The sequence below is a fragment of the Canis lupus genome, chromosome 2 (assembly GCF_011100685.1).
Source record: "Canis lupus familiaris isolate Mischka breed German Shepherd chromosome 2, alternate assembly UU_Cfam_GSD_1.0, whole genome shotgun sequence".
Lineage (NCBI taxonomy): Eukaryota > Metazoa > Chordata > Mammalia > Carnivora > Canidae > Canis > Canis lupus.
This window is the reverse complement of record NC_049223.1, coordinates 46,840,162-46,860,947: the sequence shown is the minus strand read 5'-3', so window position 1 is coordinate 46,860,947 and position 20,786 is coordinate 46,840,162. Positions and strand designations below refer to the sequence as shown.

Genomic DNA, 20,786 nt, shown 5'->3' with positions numbered 1-20,786 from the left:
CAATCCATACAAATAGTGTGTCCCTGAAAGCAAAAGCCTCAACCAGCATGTAGCAATTTTTTCTATTCTAAATCATAAGGTTACTCCTAGGATGGAGACAGATGCTGGGAACTGTGGCCAATTCTATTTAAATATTTCCATTCCTATGGGTCAGATTATCCCTATTGTGAGATGGACAGAACAGGCGGTTTTAGGCCTGATGCAATTAAACATTTATTTTTCTTAATTCCCCTTATATAATGCTATACTCAACCAGGTAACCTACTGCTTTTTTCCTGCGCCAGCTGAATTTCTATTGTAAATTAAAAAACTGAAATTCTGGCAACTCTTTCAAACTCACATGTTTTTTAGTCAGTGTGATACCTTTTAGAGCCAAATTATCTTGGACGTGGACAAAAGTGAGTTTATAGCTTCTAGCTCAGATCTAAGAACACGGTCAAGTAAACAAGTTACTGTGAAGTATTATCCTACCTAGCTACCCAAATCTTTTGTTTGACTACAGCATCACCATCTCCAACTCCATTTTCTACTGGTTTCTAGAATTTCCTCTTGCTATCTTATGGAGCATATGTATTAAAAATGAAGTAGGTGAGGTCTATTATTACAGCATTCTTCATATGTATTAAAAATGAAGTAGGTGAGGTCTATTATTACAGCATTCTTCTACTGTCTGTAAACCTATCGCTGAATCATGTATTTTGTGAAAACTTGGCAATATGTTTATACATTTTTTTTAAATGGAAAACTTTATTTTGTTTTCTACAGTTTTGTCAGTATGAAGGGAGAAGCAATATTTAAAAATATTTGCTATATGTGATTTCTAGTGGAATATAGTCACCACTAGGAAAAGTCTACCTCATTAATTTTTTTTTTAAATTTTTATTTATTTATGATAGTCACACAGAGAGAGAGAGAGAGGCAGAGACATAGGCAGAGGGAGAAGCAGGCTCCATGCTCCGGGAGCCCGACGTGGGATTCGATCCCGGGTCTCCAGGATCGCGCCCTGGGCCAAAGGCAGGCGCCAAACCGCTGCGCCACCCAGGGATCCCTACCTCATTAATTTTGTGAAACGTTAATTCAACTTGTACCATGCTGATGAACAGGTGCTGTACTATACTGGAAACCTGCAGTGAAATGTGGATTGCTAGCATAGCAGTACAGGCAATGCTCACCTTCATAATATGTTCAATTTTATAGGATCATTTTATAGTTGGTTGTCAGAAACTCGAACTCTGTCATGGAAACCATGTAGTACACTGACATGGCACTGAGAGTTCTAATTCTGTCAACAAAAGCCTATCTAATAATGAATCAGGCTCTGTGTTAGGTGCCGATGACATACAAATGAATGAGACATTATCCTTGTGCCACAGAGCTCACAATATAGTCAGAAAGATGGACAACTAAAACAAAGATACAATACAGAATTCAAAGGGTATACAGCTGTACAAGGCAGTAATTAACTCTATGAGATAAAAAGTTGAGAAAACAGTTGAGGAAAGCATCAAAGAATTTTAAAGGTAATTAAGCATGAGCAGAACTGTGCCAGCTGATGAGAAAGGGAAAAGACAGTAAACCTGAGAAATAGCAAGGTGTAATAAGCAGAAGGAAGAAAGTAAGAAAATTGGACTGGGCACATATCAGGAGGCCTTGCCATGGCCCGCCAAGCAATTAGACCTTCTTTTGGATAGAGCTTCCCAAGAAGTATGCCTAAAACTTTATTCCTTCAAGGCTTCAAAGAGACCAGGAGAAAAAAAATGTGGGGTCACAGGGTAGGTATGTATTTGATTTTGTAATAAACAGTCAGTTTTTGAATGTGGCTGTATTATTTTCACAACAACCAGCACTGCATGAAAAGTATGGGTGCTTTAGTTACAGTTATTGTTAATCTTTTGAATTTTAGCTTTTCATGGGTGTGCAGTGTTGTGGCATCTCATTGTGGTTTCCCTGATGACTAGAGATGGTGAGTATCTTTTCATATGCTTAGTGATCATTCTTGTATCTTATGAAGTGACTGTTTAAGATTTTTACCCAAATTTATTAGCTTTGTCTTTTTTTTTTCTTTCAAATCATTGAGTTGAGGTGTTCTTTATGTAGTCTAGATACAAGTCCTTTGTCAAATACATGGACTGTGATTATTGCATCCTAGTTTACTGCTTTCCTAATGTTCCCTTTTGATAAGCAGAGTTTTTAACTTTGGTTAAGTTTAATTTGTCAATGTTTCTCCCTTCTGGATAGTGATTTCTATGTTCTGCCTATCGCAAAGTTGTGAAGGTATTCCACTATGTTTCCTTCTAGAGGCATTATAAGTTTTAGCCTTTATGCTCAGTCTATGCTCCATCTTGCATTAATACTGACACATGATGTCAGGTAGGGATCAACGTTTATTTTGTTCCAAATGGACATTATTATTCTAGCACCATCTGTTGAAAAGACTTTCCTTTAAAAAACAAAACAAAACAAAACAAAAAACTTTCCATTTATAATTGTGTTCCTTTGGTGCTACTGTCAAAAGCCAACTGGCTGTATAGTGCCTACTTCTGGATTCTCTATTCTTTTCCATTCACTTATTTATATATCCTTATGCCACTACCACACTGTCTTATTATAGTAATTACTACAGAGTAACTCCTTTTTTTTTTTTTTTACTTTTTTTTTTTACAGAGTAACTCCTAATGCCAGACAGTGTAAGCCCTCTAACTTTTGTCTCCTTTTTCATGTTTGCTTTCGGCTACTTTGGAGCCTCTGCATCTTCCAATACAGTTTAGAATTCATATATATCTTGATTTCTACAAGTCTGATGGGATTTTAATTGGATTTTATATTTGATTGACTCTCTACATCAGTGGTTCACGAAGTATGGACCAGTAGCATCAGCACAACCAAGGAACTTGTTCTAAATGAAAATATTCAGGCCTTATCCCAGACCTAGTGGATCAAAAACTCCAGGGCTGGGACCCTGCAGCCTGTGTTTTAACAAGTCTTCCTAGTGATTCTGATGCATGATAAAGTATAAGAATTACTGCTGTGGATCAATTTGGAAGAATTAACATTTCAGCAATATTAAATATTCCAACTCATGAACAGATATTTCTCTCCATTAATTTAGGTCTTCTTCAATTTCTCTCACCAGCACTCTGTAGTTTTAAGTGTACATGTCTTGCATATATTTTGCTTAATTTATATCAGGGTATTTTATGTTTTCTGATGCTACTGTAAATGGCATTTTAACCATTACTGGCTGGCCTTTAGCCATAGTGTAAAGGTGAAAGGGACAAGAGTCTCTTTGGGGTGGGAGCTCACTAAGAGACGTGAAAAAAAGTAGAGAGCTCGAATGATTGGTAATGTCTTGAAAACTAACTACTTTTAACAGGCATGCAAGATTAGGAGGTTGTTTCCGATGAATTGATACAGGCATTAAGCAAAAGCAACTGTGAAGATCACAAAAAGAAAACCAGGTGTGTTCTGCCATAGTCTTGTCAAACATTTTCTACAGTCTTGACAAAAAGATCAAACATGAGTGTCCAGCCTCTAGGTCCAGCTGCCTAATGGAAAGACAGAAGAGATAGGAACCTACTGAACTAGATGAGGAACACAAAATTGACAAAATCTAAACTGTGGCAAGCTCTATAGGTCAAATGGGCTGGGTTTTTCAACAGACAAATTGAGAAGAAAAAAAAAGAGGAGGAGAACCACACAGATTGACAGAGATTTAAATCAAATATGAATTTTTAATAAAATGGACAACTCTAAACTATAATGGACATTGGGCGGTCAAATTATTTAAAACTGTGAGAAAATGAAAACCTGTAAAGTCAGGTTCAGGGTTTCTTTTGGAGGAGGTTGTATTGAGACAGGGCATATGATTCTGGAGCAGCTGACAAAGTTGTTTCTGACCTGTGTGGAATTCACCTTATAATAATCCATTAAGCTATACATTTAATTCTTGTGGTTTTCTGTATACTTGTCTTATTTTACATTAAGTAGATTTTATTCTCTTAATATGACATGTAGAATCTGGAACTTAAGAGTTTACAAGTTTTAGTGGTAGAATGGTGTTTGGTGATAAGAACTAAGGTGTGGCTGTGGAAGTGGTTGTTCACTTGAGGTAGGGATATTTAGTGTGGAAGAAATTATAAAAAAAACAACACAAAACTGAATGGGAAGATTTGGGAAGGCCTGAAGGAGAAATCTGTTTAGTTCTTTTTTTTTCTTTAAGATTTTTAACTTATTTATTCATGAGAGACACAGAGAGAGAGAGAGAGGCAGAGACATAGGCAGAGAGAGAAGCAGGCTCCATGCAGGGGGACCGATGTGGGACTCGATCCCAGGTCTCCAGGATCATGCCCTGGGCCAAAGGCAGGCGCTCAACCACTGAGCCACCCAGGGATCCCTGTAAGTTTGGTTCTCATCTCTACCATCACTGTGGGGAGTGGCCCAGAGGTTGGTGAGACAAAAAGTATAAACAGGTGGATAAAAGTATACTTAGATTGCAAAGTTACTTACTATGCTCCCCTGGGCCCACAAAGTAAAAGAATATTTTTGGACATGATTAGGGACAGAAAGAGGTACTTTTTTATTAAACCCACTTTCTTTTTGCGGGTTGTGGTAAAATGAGCATGAAGAGGCTCACTATCTTTCAGACCGCAGGCAGATTTCAGTTGAGGCTTTGTGGTAGGGAAAGTTCCTAATATTAAAGGTGAAGGGTAATTTGCTAACAAAGAAAGAAATTCCTGAAACACAATGGAAAAGATCAGAGGGAGGGAAAGGTGTATGTGTGTGTGTGTGTGTGTGTGTGTGTGTATGCTGGGAGGGTACAGAAGAGCATAAAGAAGGATAAGACTGATAGAACTTCAGAAAAGAGGCAAGGGAAGGCTCCTTTTTAGATACTCAAGAATGTGAGCACCATGGACAGAATGACTTGGTCTCATTGTTCTGATTCGAGCTTGTTTGAAATGTTGGGATTACCTGAAATTTACAGGGGTGCTGTTTTAGGCCTGATTGTTGCAGGTTTCTCCATCTAATTACTTTGCATATCAATGTTTCCATGGAATTAGACTTTGAAAGTTCTAAGGATAGAAGAAACATTTTTAGTTTTGAGAACAGGAGCTCTTATTATGGCCAAGAGAAGGGGACTTTGGAGGGCTCCTTAATGATACTTATACTGTAAACCACTGGGGATGCTTCTGAATCTTGGATCACAATGACTTTTCTTCCTTTTTATTCCAAGGTTCACTGATATTAGAAAGAAGGATCTGAGAAGAGTAGGGCAGGGCCAAAGTGGAAGCAACACGCACAGTTGAAATGGGCTTAGGGATGCACTCATTCAGACCCTGGCCTGACAAACACTGATGGAGTCAGTAAAGGAGAAATGGAGCATAAGTATGCTAATTTATGGGTCATCGTGAATTCTGCCCTAGAGTACCCTACCTCTCAACAAATAGGGCTTGAGTATTGGAGCTCATTTCTGTCGTCAGCAGGGTTATAGTAATGATGGAAGAGGGAAAAGAAAACAGGAAGGGAGTCTTAAATAGAAGAAAAGGAAATGACGGTACACTAATGAATTTGGAAATTCTCCTCTTACGAAATACATTTCTTACAAAATAATTTAGAACACTTTATACTGTTGTTTTAAAATAAAAATTATGAAATAACCATGTTTTAAAAATACATACACTGCAGCATTGCTATACTTTTTATTCTGCATACTACCAAAACTGTTTTTAAAGTATAAAATAAAAATTCAACTATTAATTACTGAGTGTTACATGTCATATGCTAATTATATATTTTAAAGTTTCTTCAGATATTTGATAGAGTTAAATATATGTAAAATTATAAAATTTTACATTTGCCATAAAGTTAAGGGCAAAATAAGCAGACATGACTTGGACGGGACCATGAGATTCAGTGTTTCTCAGATTTTCCACCAAACACCCATATCAGAACACAGTTCCCAGGAACCAGGCCAAACATCCTGATGCAAGTTGCTCTAAGTCTAAACTTTCTAAAATGTATTTTTATTTTGTATTGCATTTTTCTTATTTCATTTAAACATGAAATACGAATTTCACGTTATATTCCATAACTTGTGCATTTATTTTATTATAAAGATGTTTTAAATTGTTTTCTGTGGAGTAAAATAAACACTCTGGGAAGATGCATAATATTTTTTTTTAAGATGCATAATATTTATTCCAATGCTTTATGTAAACTCTCAGTTGAGAAACACAGTAGTATAAAAACATGCTATTTGAATACTTTGATTGTGTATTCTTACCTCCATAGTAGGTGGAGTCTTTCTTGTTTTTCTAATCCAAGCTAGAAAGAAAAATGATACTAAATGTAAGTTTCTGATAATTTGCACAAACATTTTATTCATTCACGCATGAAACAAATACTTATTAGCACCTGTTTGTGAGACCCAGGAAATTTAACAAAAATCCCCTACCCCTGGACAAGCAGAGCAGGACTAACTCCATTTTGTGCTGCACCCACCACTTCCTGTATGATCCCCACATGACCTGCTTATTGCTTAAGGCGCTGCCCCACCCTAGTCAAGCCGCTGGGCACACCCTAATTGGAAATCGGCTCATAACAATATAACCCCACCTTGTGCCCGCCAAAACTGCTCGCCAATTCTGACCAAAATAATAGGCCAGCTCAAATGGATACTATAGGGTAAGATGTAATTCAATTGGCCACCTGCGTGTGGACTGACATGACTGTGCAACTTTCTGCGTATGTTACAATCCCATTGGCCACTGGCCCCTATAAAGCTCCTACGCCTCTTAGCCTCGGGGTCCAAGTCCCTGCTCCGCTGTGTCGGGTACACTTGGACCCAAGCTCGAGCTTGTAAATAAACCCTCGTGTGTTTGCATCAATGTCGGCTCCTTGGTGGTTGGTGGTTTCTTGGATTCGCAATCGGGCACAACACCGTTACATGTTGTTTTAGGTGCTGGGCATATAAGAAGGAACCAAACATGAATTTCTTCCTCTCCTGCAGCATTCATACTAGTGAAGGGGAACAGAAAACAAACACACAAACATATGATGTCAGGCGCAGCCCAGGTGACTCAACGGGTTTAGCGCTGCCTTCAGCCCAGGGCCTGATCCTGGAGACCCGGGACTGAGTCCCACATTGGGCTCCCTGCATGGAGCCTGCTTCTCCCTCTGCCTGTGTCTCTGCCTCTCTCTCATGAATAAATAAATAAAATCTTAAAAAAAAAATGATGTCATGATTTGTGTACTAAAAAAAATACAATGGCATAGGGAGCTTATTAAAGAATGGAGAGTTCCTTATCTAAATCAGACCTCATAATCGTCTGAATTCAAGTGAGTACCTGATGCTTTACAGCAATAGGAAGTCAGGCAGGTGCCTCTAGGGAAGTGCATCAGAATCACATGGAAGACATACACTACGATGTTTAGGAGAATACAATCAGATGTTCTGGGTTCAAATCCCAACTTCATTGCTTACTAGCTATGTCACCTGGGGGAAGCTATTTAATTTCCTACAAATCAGATTTCCCATCTGTAAAATACAAATTATAACAGTATCTACATTTTAGAGTTGTTGTGAAAGTTATATGAAATGGTATCTATAAATTCTTACATACAGTAGGCATACAGAAAGCATTAAGTCTAATTTAATACTATCATTACCACTGTTATTCCAGAAACCTATACGTCTTTTGTAACAGACAAAAAAAAAAAAAAAAAAAAAACCCACAAAAAACTAAGACCAATAATAGCTACTTGGCCAATGGGGATAGAAAGATTACTGTGAAAAAATATACTTTATGAATTTGGTCTTTAAAATGTAGAAAACTGTTCAATTGCTTTAGTTGATTTAAGTTTTCATTACAAAATTATGAAGTATCCTTATTTAATAGAGAAATCAAATAACTTTTTCAAATTTATACATTAAGTGGTAATGGTGGCATTTGAGTCCAGATTTGACCTTGTCTCTAGCTCCAAAAGCTATCCATGTTCTACTAAGCAGCCTCTCAAATTTCAGTAAGCAACAAGCAAAGAACACAAAACTAGAAAGAGGAAGAGGTTGTAACATGTCAGAAAATAAGATTTTTTGACCCCATTTTACCGATTGGGAACCTGAGGTTCACAAAGATGAAGCAATCTACCTAAACTCAGATAATTATTAAGTAATATCCTGGGAATCAAACCCTTGTTCAACTGGCTTTAAAACCTGACCTCTGTCTGGTTACCAGCTATTTTCTCTTCAGATCAGCTCCACTACCTTGCCTTCTGTCATCCAAGCCATAGCACCAGGAACTGTCCTTGTGACAAGGCCAGTACTGAATGGCTGTTGGGGTACAGATGGCAACATTCAACTGTATGCCTTGCACTAATCACACAGATGTATTTTTAATACAGTCCCAGCATTTTAAACTTATCTACTCCTACTTCTGAGTTGCTACCCTTGTTGCTCTTTCCTGCATTCTGTTTCTCCTTGGCTTCTACTCCCATTTGGTCCATTTCTAGCCACAACTTGTACAGATTTTATATTCCTTGTTAGGCTTGTAATGTTGTCAGGGGCAAGATACATCTATGGGATATTTATGTGTCTATTGCCTAAATGCCTCCAAACAGCAGGTATTTAATACAGTTGTTGAATGAATACATCCACTATGAAATACTTCCAATATATGAATATTTGTCATAATGAGACTGCCTGTGTTAGAAAATCCAGCTTAGCAATAGACTCCTCTGTGCAATCAAGGAAATAAGTGCTTTATGGAATTTTCAACTGCCTCTTTATGGTTAAAATAAAAGTTACTTAACTTTATTTATGGACTTTTTTTCTAGGACAGAGACTTTTTTAAAAATAATTCAACACAAGCCATATATCTCTAAAAGGTTTTAAGCAGTAAATCTTTATTTTTAAATTAGATTAGAAAACTAATTCAGAAAAATCAACTGTGAGGGTGAGGTCGGAAAACTACACAGCCTGCAAGCCAAATTCAACCCACAGCTTGTTTTTACATTTTTAAATGGTTGAAAAAAAATAGCAAATGAAGAACAATATTTTATGACACATGAAAATTACATAGAATTCAAATTTCAGTGTCAGTAAATAAGGTTTTATTGGAACACAGCCACACTTAGTTGTTTACATATCATCTATGGCTGCTCTTGTGCTACACCAGCAGTGTTGAGTAATTGTAACAGAAACAGTAGAACCCACAAAGCCCAAAATATTTATCATTTGGCCCTTTAAAGAAAGTTTGCCAACCCTTGTACTAGGGCTACCAAGAAGTAAAGCCTTGTAGCAAGATATCCACTTTGATTCAAAAACACTTTCATATTATCTGAAATAAAAATCATTATTAACTATTATACTTTTTACTAATGAATACCATGTATTTGAGAGTCTGTGAACACATACTACTGGCATGAGATCACGCTGAAATATATAAGAGCACAAGGCATACTTACTATTACCATGAGAAAAACAACTTAACAACCCATCTTATCGATGAGTCTATAAAACAGCATTTTCAGCTTTTTGGTAAGGTTAGAAAAATACTTCAATAGAATCTAAATAATTTTTTTAAATACTAAGGTAAATTAATAGATTGAGTAAACTCTGATTATGTGTTTTCTGAAGTTTACTGGTTTTGTATAAGTTTATAAAATTCACGCACGGAAGAATGCAAAATAACTCAGATAATGTATTAAGAACTGCCTAGAATAGTGACCCTCAGGGGACACACTACTCTCTCAGGAAAGATATAGGACTCCTTAGCTTTGTTTTAAATGGCTCAAGGAAAAAGATCTCTGTTTTATATAGATAAATAAATGCAATTGCTGAGATAAATTTGTATAATTCTACAATAACCAGATACTTGAAATGTTCTTGAGATGATGGTTGATGCCCATATACTGCTATGTATCCAATAACGGTTACAGCTGGAAATATTCAGTGTGATCACTCATTTATATAATCATCCCTAACTTTCCCAATCACTCTACGCAACAAAGGAAATATCCTACTGAAGGTTGGCAAAGGTTAGGAAGAGGAAGGAATAAAAATAAGCATTAATATCAAACCATTACATTTCTTTTTTTTATCCTCATAACAATCTGGAACTGAACCTCTATCCAATTATGAATTATATAATGATTTTGCCATTGCTAATTATATCTGTACGGTGGATTCTGTATCAGTCTTCATTATAATGTAACCATTGTTTGAATAGAATTTAGCAAGATAACTGGACAGTTTATGCTTTAAGATCCTAGCATTCTTTCATCAGTGTTCATTTGCATTCTCATCAGTATGCATGAGATTTTCATTGAACTTTAATACTCTTATTGGAACATAACACACTATAATAAGCGTAAAAGTGAGCATGCAAATTAAAGTTCCCATTAATCACTGAAAGAGACTAGAAGAAGCAGGCAAGAAAATACTTCATGAAGCATAGATTCTTCATATTTCCATAAACACTGAAAATGACTAATACACTTTTAGAAGCATGCCAATAGGGGTTAAGATAAATGAGACATTTATCACTAGATCCAGTAAGGTGACCATTCAGAACTAAAATTATGGAAAGCTGGTCAGAAATCTGCATCCAAAAGATATTATATTAGAAATATGTGTTGTTTACTTCACTCAAGGAAAAGACAACACTATAATAAAGCATCATCTTTCAAAAAATGATCTTTGCCATTTTTGGGTGTGTATACATTATTAAAAAAACTATAAAAATAATCCATATTTTTTAATTGTGAAAATTCTTCAAATGATACATAATGAAATGAGTCACTTTCTGATTACTGACCCTTGGGTATATCTTAAGGATTTTATTAGATTTAGTTGGCACATTTAAGATAAATATTTTGAGATGCTCATGATTATTACCTCTCTTTTTTTTCTTAGTCCACTTTATTGATATAATTTATAAACAATATAGTGACACCATTTCAAGTGTGCAATTCCATTAATTCCGAAAAATGTATACAATCTTCTAATCAGCACCCAATCAGTATAGAACATTGTTCTATATATAGAACATTTCCATCACTCCCATAAATTGCCTAATGTCTAGCCACATGCAAACCCCCACCGAAATCCATCTACAGCCCCTAATTAGTGCTACACTTTCTGTCCCCGTTGATTAGCCCCGCCTTATCTACAATTTCATATAAATGGAATTTTACAGTATGTACTCTTTTGTATCCAACTTATTTTACTCAATATAATGTTGTTAAAGTTCATCCACATAACTGTGTCTGGAGAACACAGTCCTCCAGATAGGCTCCACAACCCCCATCTCTTGAGGTCCACACCTATGGGGTGGGTCTCTTCCCCTTGAGTGAAGGGGAAGGTCTCTTCCCCTTGAGTAAAGGCAGGCCCTGTGACTCACTTCTATGATAGCAGGGCAAAGGTGATGGGAGGTCTACGAATTAATGATTACATGAAGTAAGATTTCAGCAACTATTTTGCTGGAGTCTCTCCCTTGCTGGCTTTAAGGGAAAAGGTGACCATGTTGGAGGATCCCATATGGCAAGAAACTGCCAGTGGCCTCTGGGAGCTTAGGGTGGCCTCTGGACAGCATCAAGTAAAGAGCTGAAGCTCACAATCCTACAATTGCAAAGAAATGAATGCTGCAAATAACCACAAATATGGGAAAGTGTATCCTTCCACAATCACACCTTCAGATGAGAAAGCAGCCCTGGCTGACAGCTTGATTGCAGCCTTGTGAGACCCTCAGTAGAGAACTCATCTAGGCTGTGCCTGGATTTGTGACCACAGGAAATGGGAGATGATAAATATGCAATGTTTTAAACTAAGTGTGTGGTAATACTGATACGGAGCAATAAAAAGCAAATACAATAAGCATAGCAGCAGCTCATTCTTTTTTATTGCTGCATAGTATTCTACTGTCTAGAAAAAAAATGAGTGTGTTTATCCACTCACTTTTTGTCGGGTGTTTGGGCAACTCTGAATTTCGGGTTTTTATACATAAAACTGCTATGTAAACTTGGGGTACAAGTGTTTGGGTAGACCTATGTTTTATATCTCTGGCTTAATATCCAGCAGAATTTCTAGATTATAGGGTATGTGTACATTTAAATTGATAAAGAATAAACTATTTTCCAAAGTAGTTGTACCATTTACATGAGCCAAATATTTATGAAAGTTTCAGGTACTTTACATCCTCATTGACACTTTGTATCATCATTCTTTTAAATTCTAATTAGTCAGTGTTATGTAGTGGTATTTCACTATAATTTTAATTTGTATCCCTTGATAACTACTGATGTTACATATACTTTTTAAATCCTGATGTTTGTCCTATTATTGGGTTGTGAGAGTTTTTTACATATTCTGGATACAAGGTCTATGTCAGATATGCATTACAAATTTTCTATTCACCTTTCTTTTCATTTGCTAAATGTTATCTTTAAAAAAGAGAACTTAAAAATTTTGGTGGAGTCCAATTTATCATTTTTTCTTTTACATTTCTTTTCTTTTACATCTAATTCTATGACTATCTCATGATAGAAAGATTTTGTCCAATGTTTCTTCTAAAAGTTTTAACTTTCACATTTAGGTCTGAGATCAGTTTCAAGTTGAGTTTTTGGAGAAGATGTGAGGTAAAGATCATACAGATATATAACTATTTAACACTAGTTGTTGAAAAGAATTTCCTTTTTCCATTGAAAACTTAACAGACCATATAAGGGTAGGAATACTTCTGAACTCTCAGTCTGATTCCATCCTTATATGGGTATTAAACTTTCTTGAAAGAATGTAGCTTTTCATTTTATTTATTTTTAAAAAAATATTTAATTTATTTATTCATGAGAAACACACAGAGAGAGAAAGAGGCAGAGACACAGGCAGGGGGAGAAGCAGGCTCCACGTAGGGAGCCTGATGCGGGACTCGATCCTGGGACTCCAGGGCTGAAGGCAGGTGCTAAACCGCTGAGCCACACAGGAATCCCTGAAAAATGTAGCTTTTTAAAGTTAAAATCCTCCAACCTTGTTCTTCTTTCTAAAAATTGTTTTAGACAGTATGGAGTTTCCTCAAAAAGCTAAAAAAAGAACTACCCTATGATTTGGCAATTGCACTGCTGCATATTTACCGAACGGATATAAAAACAGTGATTCAAAGGGACACATGTATCCCAAATGTTTATGGCAGTATTAACAAAATAGCCAAATTATAGAAGGAGCCCAAATGTCCACTGACGGATAAGATGTGGAATATATATACGTAGCGGAATATTACTCAGCCATAAAAAGAATGAAATCTTGACATTTGCCACAACGTGAATGAAGCTACAGAGGATTATGCTAAGTAAAATAAGTCAGTCAGAGGAAGACAAATACTATATGATTTCATTCATATGTGAAATTTAGGAAACAAACAAAGGGAAAAAAAATAGAAAGACAAACCAAGAAAGAGATTTTTTTTTCCCCAAGAGATTCTTAACCACAGAGAACAAACTGATGGTTATTGGAAGGGAGGTGGGTAGGGGGATGGATCAAATAGTTGATGGGGATTAAGGAGTGCTCTTGCTGTGATGAGCACCTGATGCTGATGTTGTATGTAAGTGATGAATCACTAAATTCTATACCTGAAACTAATATTACACTGAATGCTAACTAACTGGAATTTATTTATTTATTTAAAAAGATTTTATTATTTATTTATTCATGAGAGACACAGAGAGAGAGAGAGAGAGGCAGAGGGAGAAGCAGGCTCCATGCAGGGAGCCTGACATGGGACTCGATCCCGGGTCTCCAGGATCATGCCCTGGGCTGAAGGCGGCGCTAAACCGCTGAGCCACCTGGGCTGCCCCTAACTGGAATTTAAATGAAAACTTGTAAAGAAAAAAAGAAGTGTTTTAGATATCCTAGATCCTTTGTATTTTAATATAAAATTTAGGATAATTATAAAAAGGAAAAGCCCACTAGTATTTTGACTGGGGGATGCATTAAATCTACAGATCAATTTGAGGTAAATATTTATTTATTTATTTATTTATTTATTTATTTATTTATTTATTTATTTATTTATTTAAGATACAGAGAGAGCACAAGCAGGGGAGGGGCAGAGGGAGAAGCAGGCTTCCCACTGAGCAGGGAGCCGGATGTGGGGCTGGATTCCGGGACCCCGGGATCATGACCCGAGGCAAAGGCAGAAGCTTAACCCACTGAGCCACCCAGGCGCCCCAATGACATCTTTTAAATATTGACTTCTGAACCATGAAAATTATATATCTCTCCATTTATCTGGGGTTCCTTTAATTTCTCTTAGGAATTTCTCTTTACATTTTTCAAGGTACAGGTTGTAGAGACATATTTTTGTAAATTTATTCCTAAATTTTTAATGCTTTGATTGGTATTTTAAAAATTTTATTTAGCAACTGTTTGGCAGGAGAATATAGATAAATGACTTCAGCATATTGCCCAGATATCTTGAAAACTTACTAAATTCATTCCTTAATTTTGTAGATTTTTTTTGTAGATTGTTTACATGTACAATTATGTCATCTATGAAAAGAATTTTGTCTCATCTGTATTTATTTTATTTCTTCTTTTTTTCCTTATTGCACATACTTGAATATTCCAGGATAATATGAAATAAAAACTAGTGAGAGGATATTCTTATTTTCTCTATTTTAGGGGGAAAGTGTTCTTTCACCATTGAATATGAGGTTACACATAAGGTTTTTTTTTTCCCTCTTAATGCTCTTATTAGTTAAAGGAACTCTGTATTATTAAAGTGTGCAGGCAGTTTTTAATTATGAATGTATGATGAATTTTGTTAAGTATTTTTTCTGTACCAATTGGAATTAGCCTATGGTTTTTCTCCTTTGTTAAAAATTGAATATAAATGCAAATGAAATCCACATTTAGATACCATCTCATACCTGTTAGGACAGTTATTATAAAAAAGACAAAGGGTAACAAGTGTTGGTGAGGATATGGAGTAGAGGGAACCATCACATACTGTTGTTGGAATATAAATTGACATAGCCAGTATGGAAAACAGTATGGAGGTACCTCAAAAAATTAAAAACTAGAACTACCATATGTTCTAGCAATCCCTCTTCTGGGTATATATCCACAGGAAATGAAATCACTATCTCGAAGAGATATCTGTACTCCCGTGTTCTCTGCAGCATTACTGACAATAGCCAAGATATGGAAAACAACATAAGTGTCCATTCACAGATGAAATGAATAAGGAAATTGTGGTACACACACACACATACACACACACACACACACACACACACACGTATTTACAATGGAATATTATTCAACCTTAAAAAGAAGAAAATCCTGCTATTTGTGACAATATCAGATGATCCTGGAAGATATGGTAAATGAAATACACTAGACACAGAAAGCAAATACTGCATAATTTATTTTTATGTGGAATATAAAACAGTTGCATTCATAGAAGCACAAAGTAGAATAGTGGTTACCACGTGTGGGAGGTGGGGAACATGGGGAGATGTTGATCTTTAAATATTAAACCAACCTGTATTACCGGGATAAATCTCACATGGTCATGGTATATTGCCCTTTTTATATTTTGCTGGATGCAGTTTGTTGTGGATATCTGTCAATGATTTCTATTATTTTGTGGGCTATTGGTTTATAGTATTCTTTATTGTCTCTGACAAGAGTTGGTATCAGGTAAACTTGGCCTCACACATTAAGTATATAAGGAAGTATTTCCTCCTTTGACATTTTTGGCTAGAGTGTGTGGCCCATCCAGGTAAATAAAATGAAAAAAAAAATCTGTATTCTGCAATTTCTCAGTGTAATGTTCTATAACTGTCAGCTAGGTTAAATTGTTTGACATACATAGCTTTTGGGGCACCTTGGTGGCTCAGTCAGTTAAGTATCTGACTTTCAATCTTAGCTCAGGTCTTGATCTCAAGGTTGTGGGCTCAAACTCCATGATGAGCTCCACACTAGGCATGGAGCCTATTTAAAACAAAACAAAAACAAGATATAAATACTTGTCTTCTATATCATTCTGACAATTTCTACCCTTTACATGGAGTTTTAAAACCACTTATGTTTACCACAATTATTTATACAATTAGGTTGAAACCTATAAATATTTGTACAGCCATGTTCACAACATTATTTAACAGCTATAAAGTGGAAACAACCCAAATGTCCACTGATGAATAGATAAATAAATGTGGTATATACAGGAAATGGAACATTATCCTTCTTGAAAAAAGAATGAAATTCTGATATGTGGTATAGCATGAATAAACCTTGAAGGCATTGTTAAGTGAAATAAGCCAGATACAAAACAGTAAGTACTGTATGATTCTATTTAGATGAGAGACCTAGAATAGTCCAGTTCATAGACACAGAAAGTAGAATAGTGTTGTCAGGCATTGTGGTGGGAGGGAGGAGGCAATGGGAAGTTACTGTTTCATGGGTAAGGAATTTCAGTTTTAGGAAGATGGGAAAAGTGCTGGAGGTGGTGTTGATATTATACAACACTGCAAATGTGCCTAATGCCATTGACTTGTGCACTTAAAAAAGGAGTTTTTTATGTTATATATCTTTTATCACAATAAAAAATGAGAGTTAATAAAGAGAAATTCAATCAATGTAATCAACAATATTAAAAGAATGAAGGAGAATAGCCCTAAAAATCAGCTCAATAAATGCAGAAAAGACATGACAAAATCCAACATCATTCATGATACAAACTCCCAGCAATCTAGGAAGAAAAGAGAGCTCTATTGGTCTAATGGAAGGCAACTACATAAAAACCTACAGCTAACATCAAATTTAGTAGTGAGAAACTGAATGTTTCCCCCTAAGATTGAGAACAAGGCAAGACTGTTCACTTTCAGTATTTCTCATCATCTATGTCATGGAGGTCTTTGCCAGGACAGGAAGGCAAGAAAAAAAAAAAACAACAACAGTGGAATAGAGGAAAGAAAGAATAAAAATTGTTTATGTAGACAACATCCCAAAATCTACATTAAACCGAAGTTAATAAGTGAGTTTATTAGCAAAGTTGTAAAAAGTACATGGTTGATACAAAAATAAATTCTATTTCTATGTGCTACCAATGAATAATTTGAAATTGAAATAAAAAACAATTAGCAATAGCCCCTAAAAATTAACAAACTTTTAGGAATACTGCTGTGATGTGTGCAGCTTTCATCTGTGTCTGATAGCAGTGTTTATGTTTTGCAATCAGATCTTGCTACTCCCATAAACATGCAGCCAAAGAGTAAGTTGGAATAATAGTGTAGTGTTATTTTATTTGAAATAAAGTGATTTCCTATGTGCTTTAGTGAATGTTAAGTTTTCTAGTATCAAAAAGAAACACTCAAGTTGTGTTTCAAAAGGATTTATTTAGTTTAGAGAGAAAGAGAAGGGAGAGAAAGTATGGAGGGAGGGGAAGAGGGAGAAAATCCTCAAACAGACTCTCTGCTAAATGAGGAGCCCCATGTGGGGCTTGATCCCATAACCTAGAGGTCATGATGTGAGCTGAAATCAAGAGCTGGCCACTTAACAGACTAAGCCACCCAGGTGACCCAATACTTAGATTTTAAATTAATAAAATATAGCCTGATCTGTAAGCTAAAAACTATAGATGAAAAAATGAAGGAAAGACCTAAGAAAATGGAGAGAATATGGTGTGTTCAAAGAAAACTCAATACTCTTTAAACTGATCTATAAATTCAATGCATTCCCAAAGTCCTGAAAGAGTTTTTTGGTAATAACTGATAAGCAGATACTAAAAATCATATATAATGACAAAAGGCTTGAATTAATTAAGGTTTTTTAAAAGATATTATTTATTTATTCATGAGAGACACAGAGACACAGAGAAAGGTTGAGACATAGGCAGAGGGAGAAGCAGGCTCCCTGTGGGGAGCCTGATATGAGATTTGTTCCTAGGACCCCAGGATCATGACCAGAGCCAAAGACAGATGCTCAACCACTGTGCCACCCAGGTGCCCCAGGCCTGAATTAAAACAACTGTGAAAAAGATTGGAGGATTCAAATTACCTATTTCAAGACTTAGTACAAAGTATCAGTAATCAAGGAAGTATGGCATAGGGAAAAGGACAGACAGATCCACAGGGAGAATAGAGAACACAGACATAGCCAAACCTATATGGCCAAGTGATGTTTCACAAAGGTGCAAAAACCGAGAGAAACGGATGGTCATTTCAAGATTTTATCTATTTATTCATAAGAGACACAGAGAAAGAGGCAGAGACATAGGCAAAGGGAGAAGCAGGCTCCATGCAGGGAGCCCGATGCGGGACTTGATCCCAGGACTCCAGGATTACACTCTGAGCCCAAGACAGATGCTCAACTGCTGAGCCACCCAGGCATCCCCGAATGATCATCTCAGAAATAGTTCTGGGAGAGTAGTCAAAATCATAAAGACAAAGTATAATGATGGGATGCCAGGGCATGGGAAAGGGTAAGGAAAAATGGAGAATTATTATTTAATGTTTTGCAAGATGAAAAGACTTAAAGGGATAGACGGTAGGGATGACTACACAATAAAGTCAATGTATTTAATGCCACTGAACTGTACACTTACATATGGTTAAGACAGTAAATTTTATCTTATGTGTATTTTAACACAATACAAAAATAGTACTAGAAAAAACTGGATATTCAAATAAATGACATGGTACCTACACTATACATAAAAATAGATTAAAAATGGATCATAGATATAAATCTACAATCTCAAACTGTAAAATTTCTAAAAGAAATCATAGGAGAAAATTTTCATGACCTTGGGTTAAGCAAAAATTTCTTACAACACCAAGATCATGATACGTAAGAGAAAAAAAAATGATAAATTGGACTTCATTAAAATCATAGATGTGTGCTCTCCAAGAGGCACCGTCAAAAGAATGGAAAAATTAGCCATAGACTGGGGGAAAAAAGTTGCAAATCACATATATGGTAGAGGAACTGTACTGAACATAAATAAAGAACCCTCAAAAATAAACAATTTGGGAAAAACCCCAACCAAATAAAAAGCTTCTGGGCAAAAAGAGAAGAATAGACAATAGAGTTAAGAAGATATAAAAATGGCTAATAAGGTCATGAAAAGATGATCAGCATGACTAAGCACTAGAGAAATAAAAATCAAAACTACATTGAGACACTATAACATATTTATTCCAATGGATCTAATTGACATTGACAACCCCAACAGCTAGTGAAGACAAGGAGCAGCTTTAACTCTCCATATAGTACTAATGGGAAAGCTAAATCGTAGAGACATGTTAAAAACCAGTTTAGCAGTTTAAGTTGAATCTCTTCTTACCACATGATCTAGAAATGCTGCTTCAAGATAGTTACCAGAAGGAAATGAAATTTTATGTTCATATATTTATACCTGAAGAGAAATACGGATTTATAGAGTGGCTCCACCTATAAGTGCTATAAAGTGTAAATAAGCCAAATGTTCTGCAGCTGGTGAATGGACAAACTGGTATATCAGTATGATAAAATCCTACTCAGCAATAAAAAAGGAATAAACTGATTCATGCAAACACAAAAATGAATTTCAAATGCATTAAACAAATTGAAAGAAAGCTGCTTTCTTCTAGCCAACATGCAGCAACATGGACAAATTACATGAAACAATTATTTTCAAGATAGTGGACATCAAGTAGAGAAATACAGTGATCCCTTCAGAATGTTAAAACCAAAACCAAAACCAAAACAATGCCTCACTTAGTGCTTTGAGAGTTTCCAGACTTTGACATGGGGAGAGGATACTGCTAAAGTCCACCATATGGAGCTGGGAGTCTAGGGAGACCAAGGTGACTAAAATTCATAGAACAGACTATCAGACATGAGACAGCTACAAAGACAGAAAACTGTGGAGATTGGCAGGAGGCTGCTATCAAGTATTCAGCAGAGCACTAATGAGTTCATGTAAGTAAGAAACTCTTAAGACCAGGAAAAGAATCACCTGAAAGGGTCAGAAGGAACAGTCCTCACATTTTACATAGGGGCAAGAGTAATATTAATTTCCACCACCCACAATTGAAAACCTCATGACTGATGGAACAGAGGAGAGTACTCAGCCATGATTTGAATCAGCCGTGCAGAATTATTCTAAATTAAACTCTGTTCCAGTCCCAACTAACAAATCTTAAAAGCAATCCCTGAAAGGATCAAAGTGTTCCCAAGTCATTTAGCTGTGTCTCAGAACAAAGCTTAACAATATAAAAATATCCAGTATCCAACTAGGCAATAATTTAAAACGTCTGACATCCAATCAGAAATTGTGAAGGCAACAAAGAAGCAAAAAAATACTTCCCATATTCAGGAGAAAAAAAAATCAACTAACCAAAACCAACTAAAAACAGACACAGATGGTAGAATTAACAGATAAGAACATTAAAACAGTTATAACTATACTCCATATGTTCAAAAAGCTAGAGGACAGATTGAACAGGTTAGGCAGAGGCATGGAAGATATAAAACAGATGAAAGCTACAATGTCTGAAATGAGGTATACTCTGGATGGACTGGTAGGAATTTGACACTGTAAAAGAAAACATTACTGAACTTGAAAATACAGCAAGAAAAACTATACAGAATGAAACTCAAAGAGAATAAACTTCACAAATGAACAGAGTGTTTGTGAACTGTGAGACAACTTCAAACAGCCTAAAATTGTAAATGTAATTACTAAAAGGAAGGACAGAAAGGGACTCAGAGAAAAGTATTTGAAGAAACAACGTCCAAAATATTTCTA

General features: G+C 35.9%; 1 protein-coding gene, 1 long non-coding RNA gene and 1 other non-coding gene across 3 annotated transcripts in view; 2 read left to right on the top strand and 1 right to left on the bottom strand.

The window, feature by feature from the left end:
* The window catches only part of NDUFAF2 (NADH:ubiquinone oxidoreductase complex assembly factor 2), a 147,688-nt gene that overhangs the window by 31,580 nt on the left and 95,322 nt on the right, over nucleotides 1–20,786 (bottom strand). Inside the window, exon 3 of the mRNA XM_038530687.1 lies at nucleotides 6,281–6,321. Coding sequence (XP_038386615.1) covers nucleotides 6,281–6,321 — 41 coding nt within the window. The remainder of the gene's footprint in view (nucleotides 1–6,280; nucleotides 6,322–20,786) is intronic.
* On the top strand, nucleotides 1,268–4,270 carry LOC111092304. Its single transcript, XR_005355582.1, has 3 exons — nucleotides 1,268–1,776; nucleotides 1,904–1,963; nucleotides 3,374–4,270. It is a non-coding gene; the product is annotated as an uncharacterized LOC111092304 (long non-coding RNA).
* On the top strand, nucleotides 17,176–17,311 carry LOC119870560. Its single transcript, XR_005356229.1, has one exon. It is a non-coding gene; the product is annotated as a small nucleolar RNA SNORA23 (small nucleolar RNA).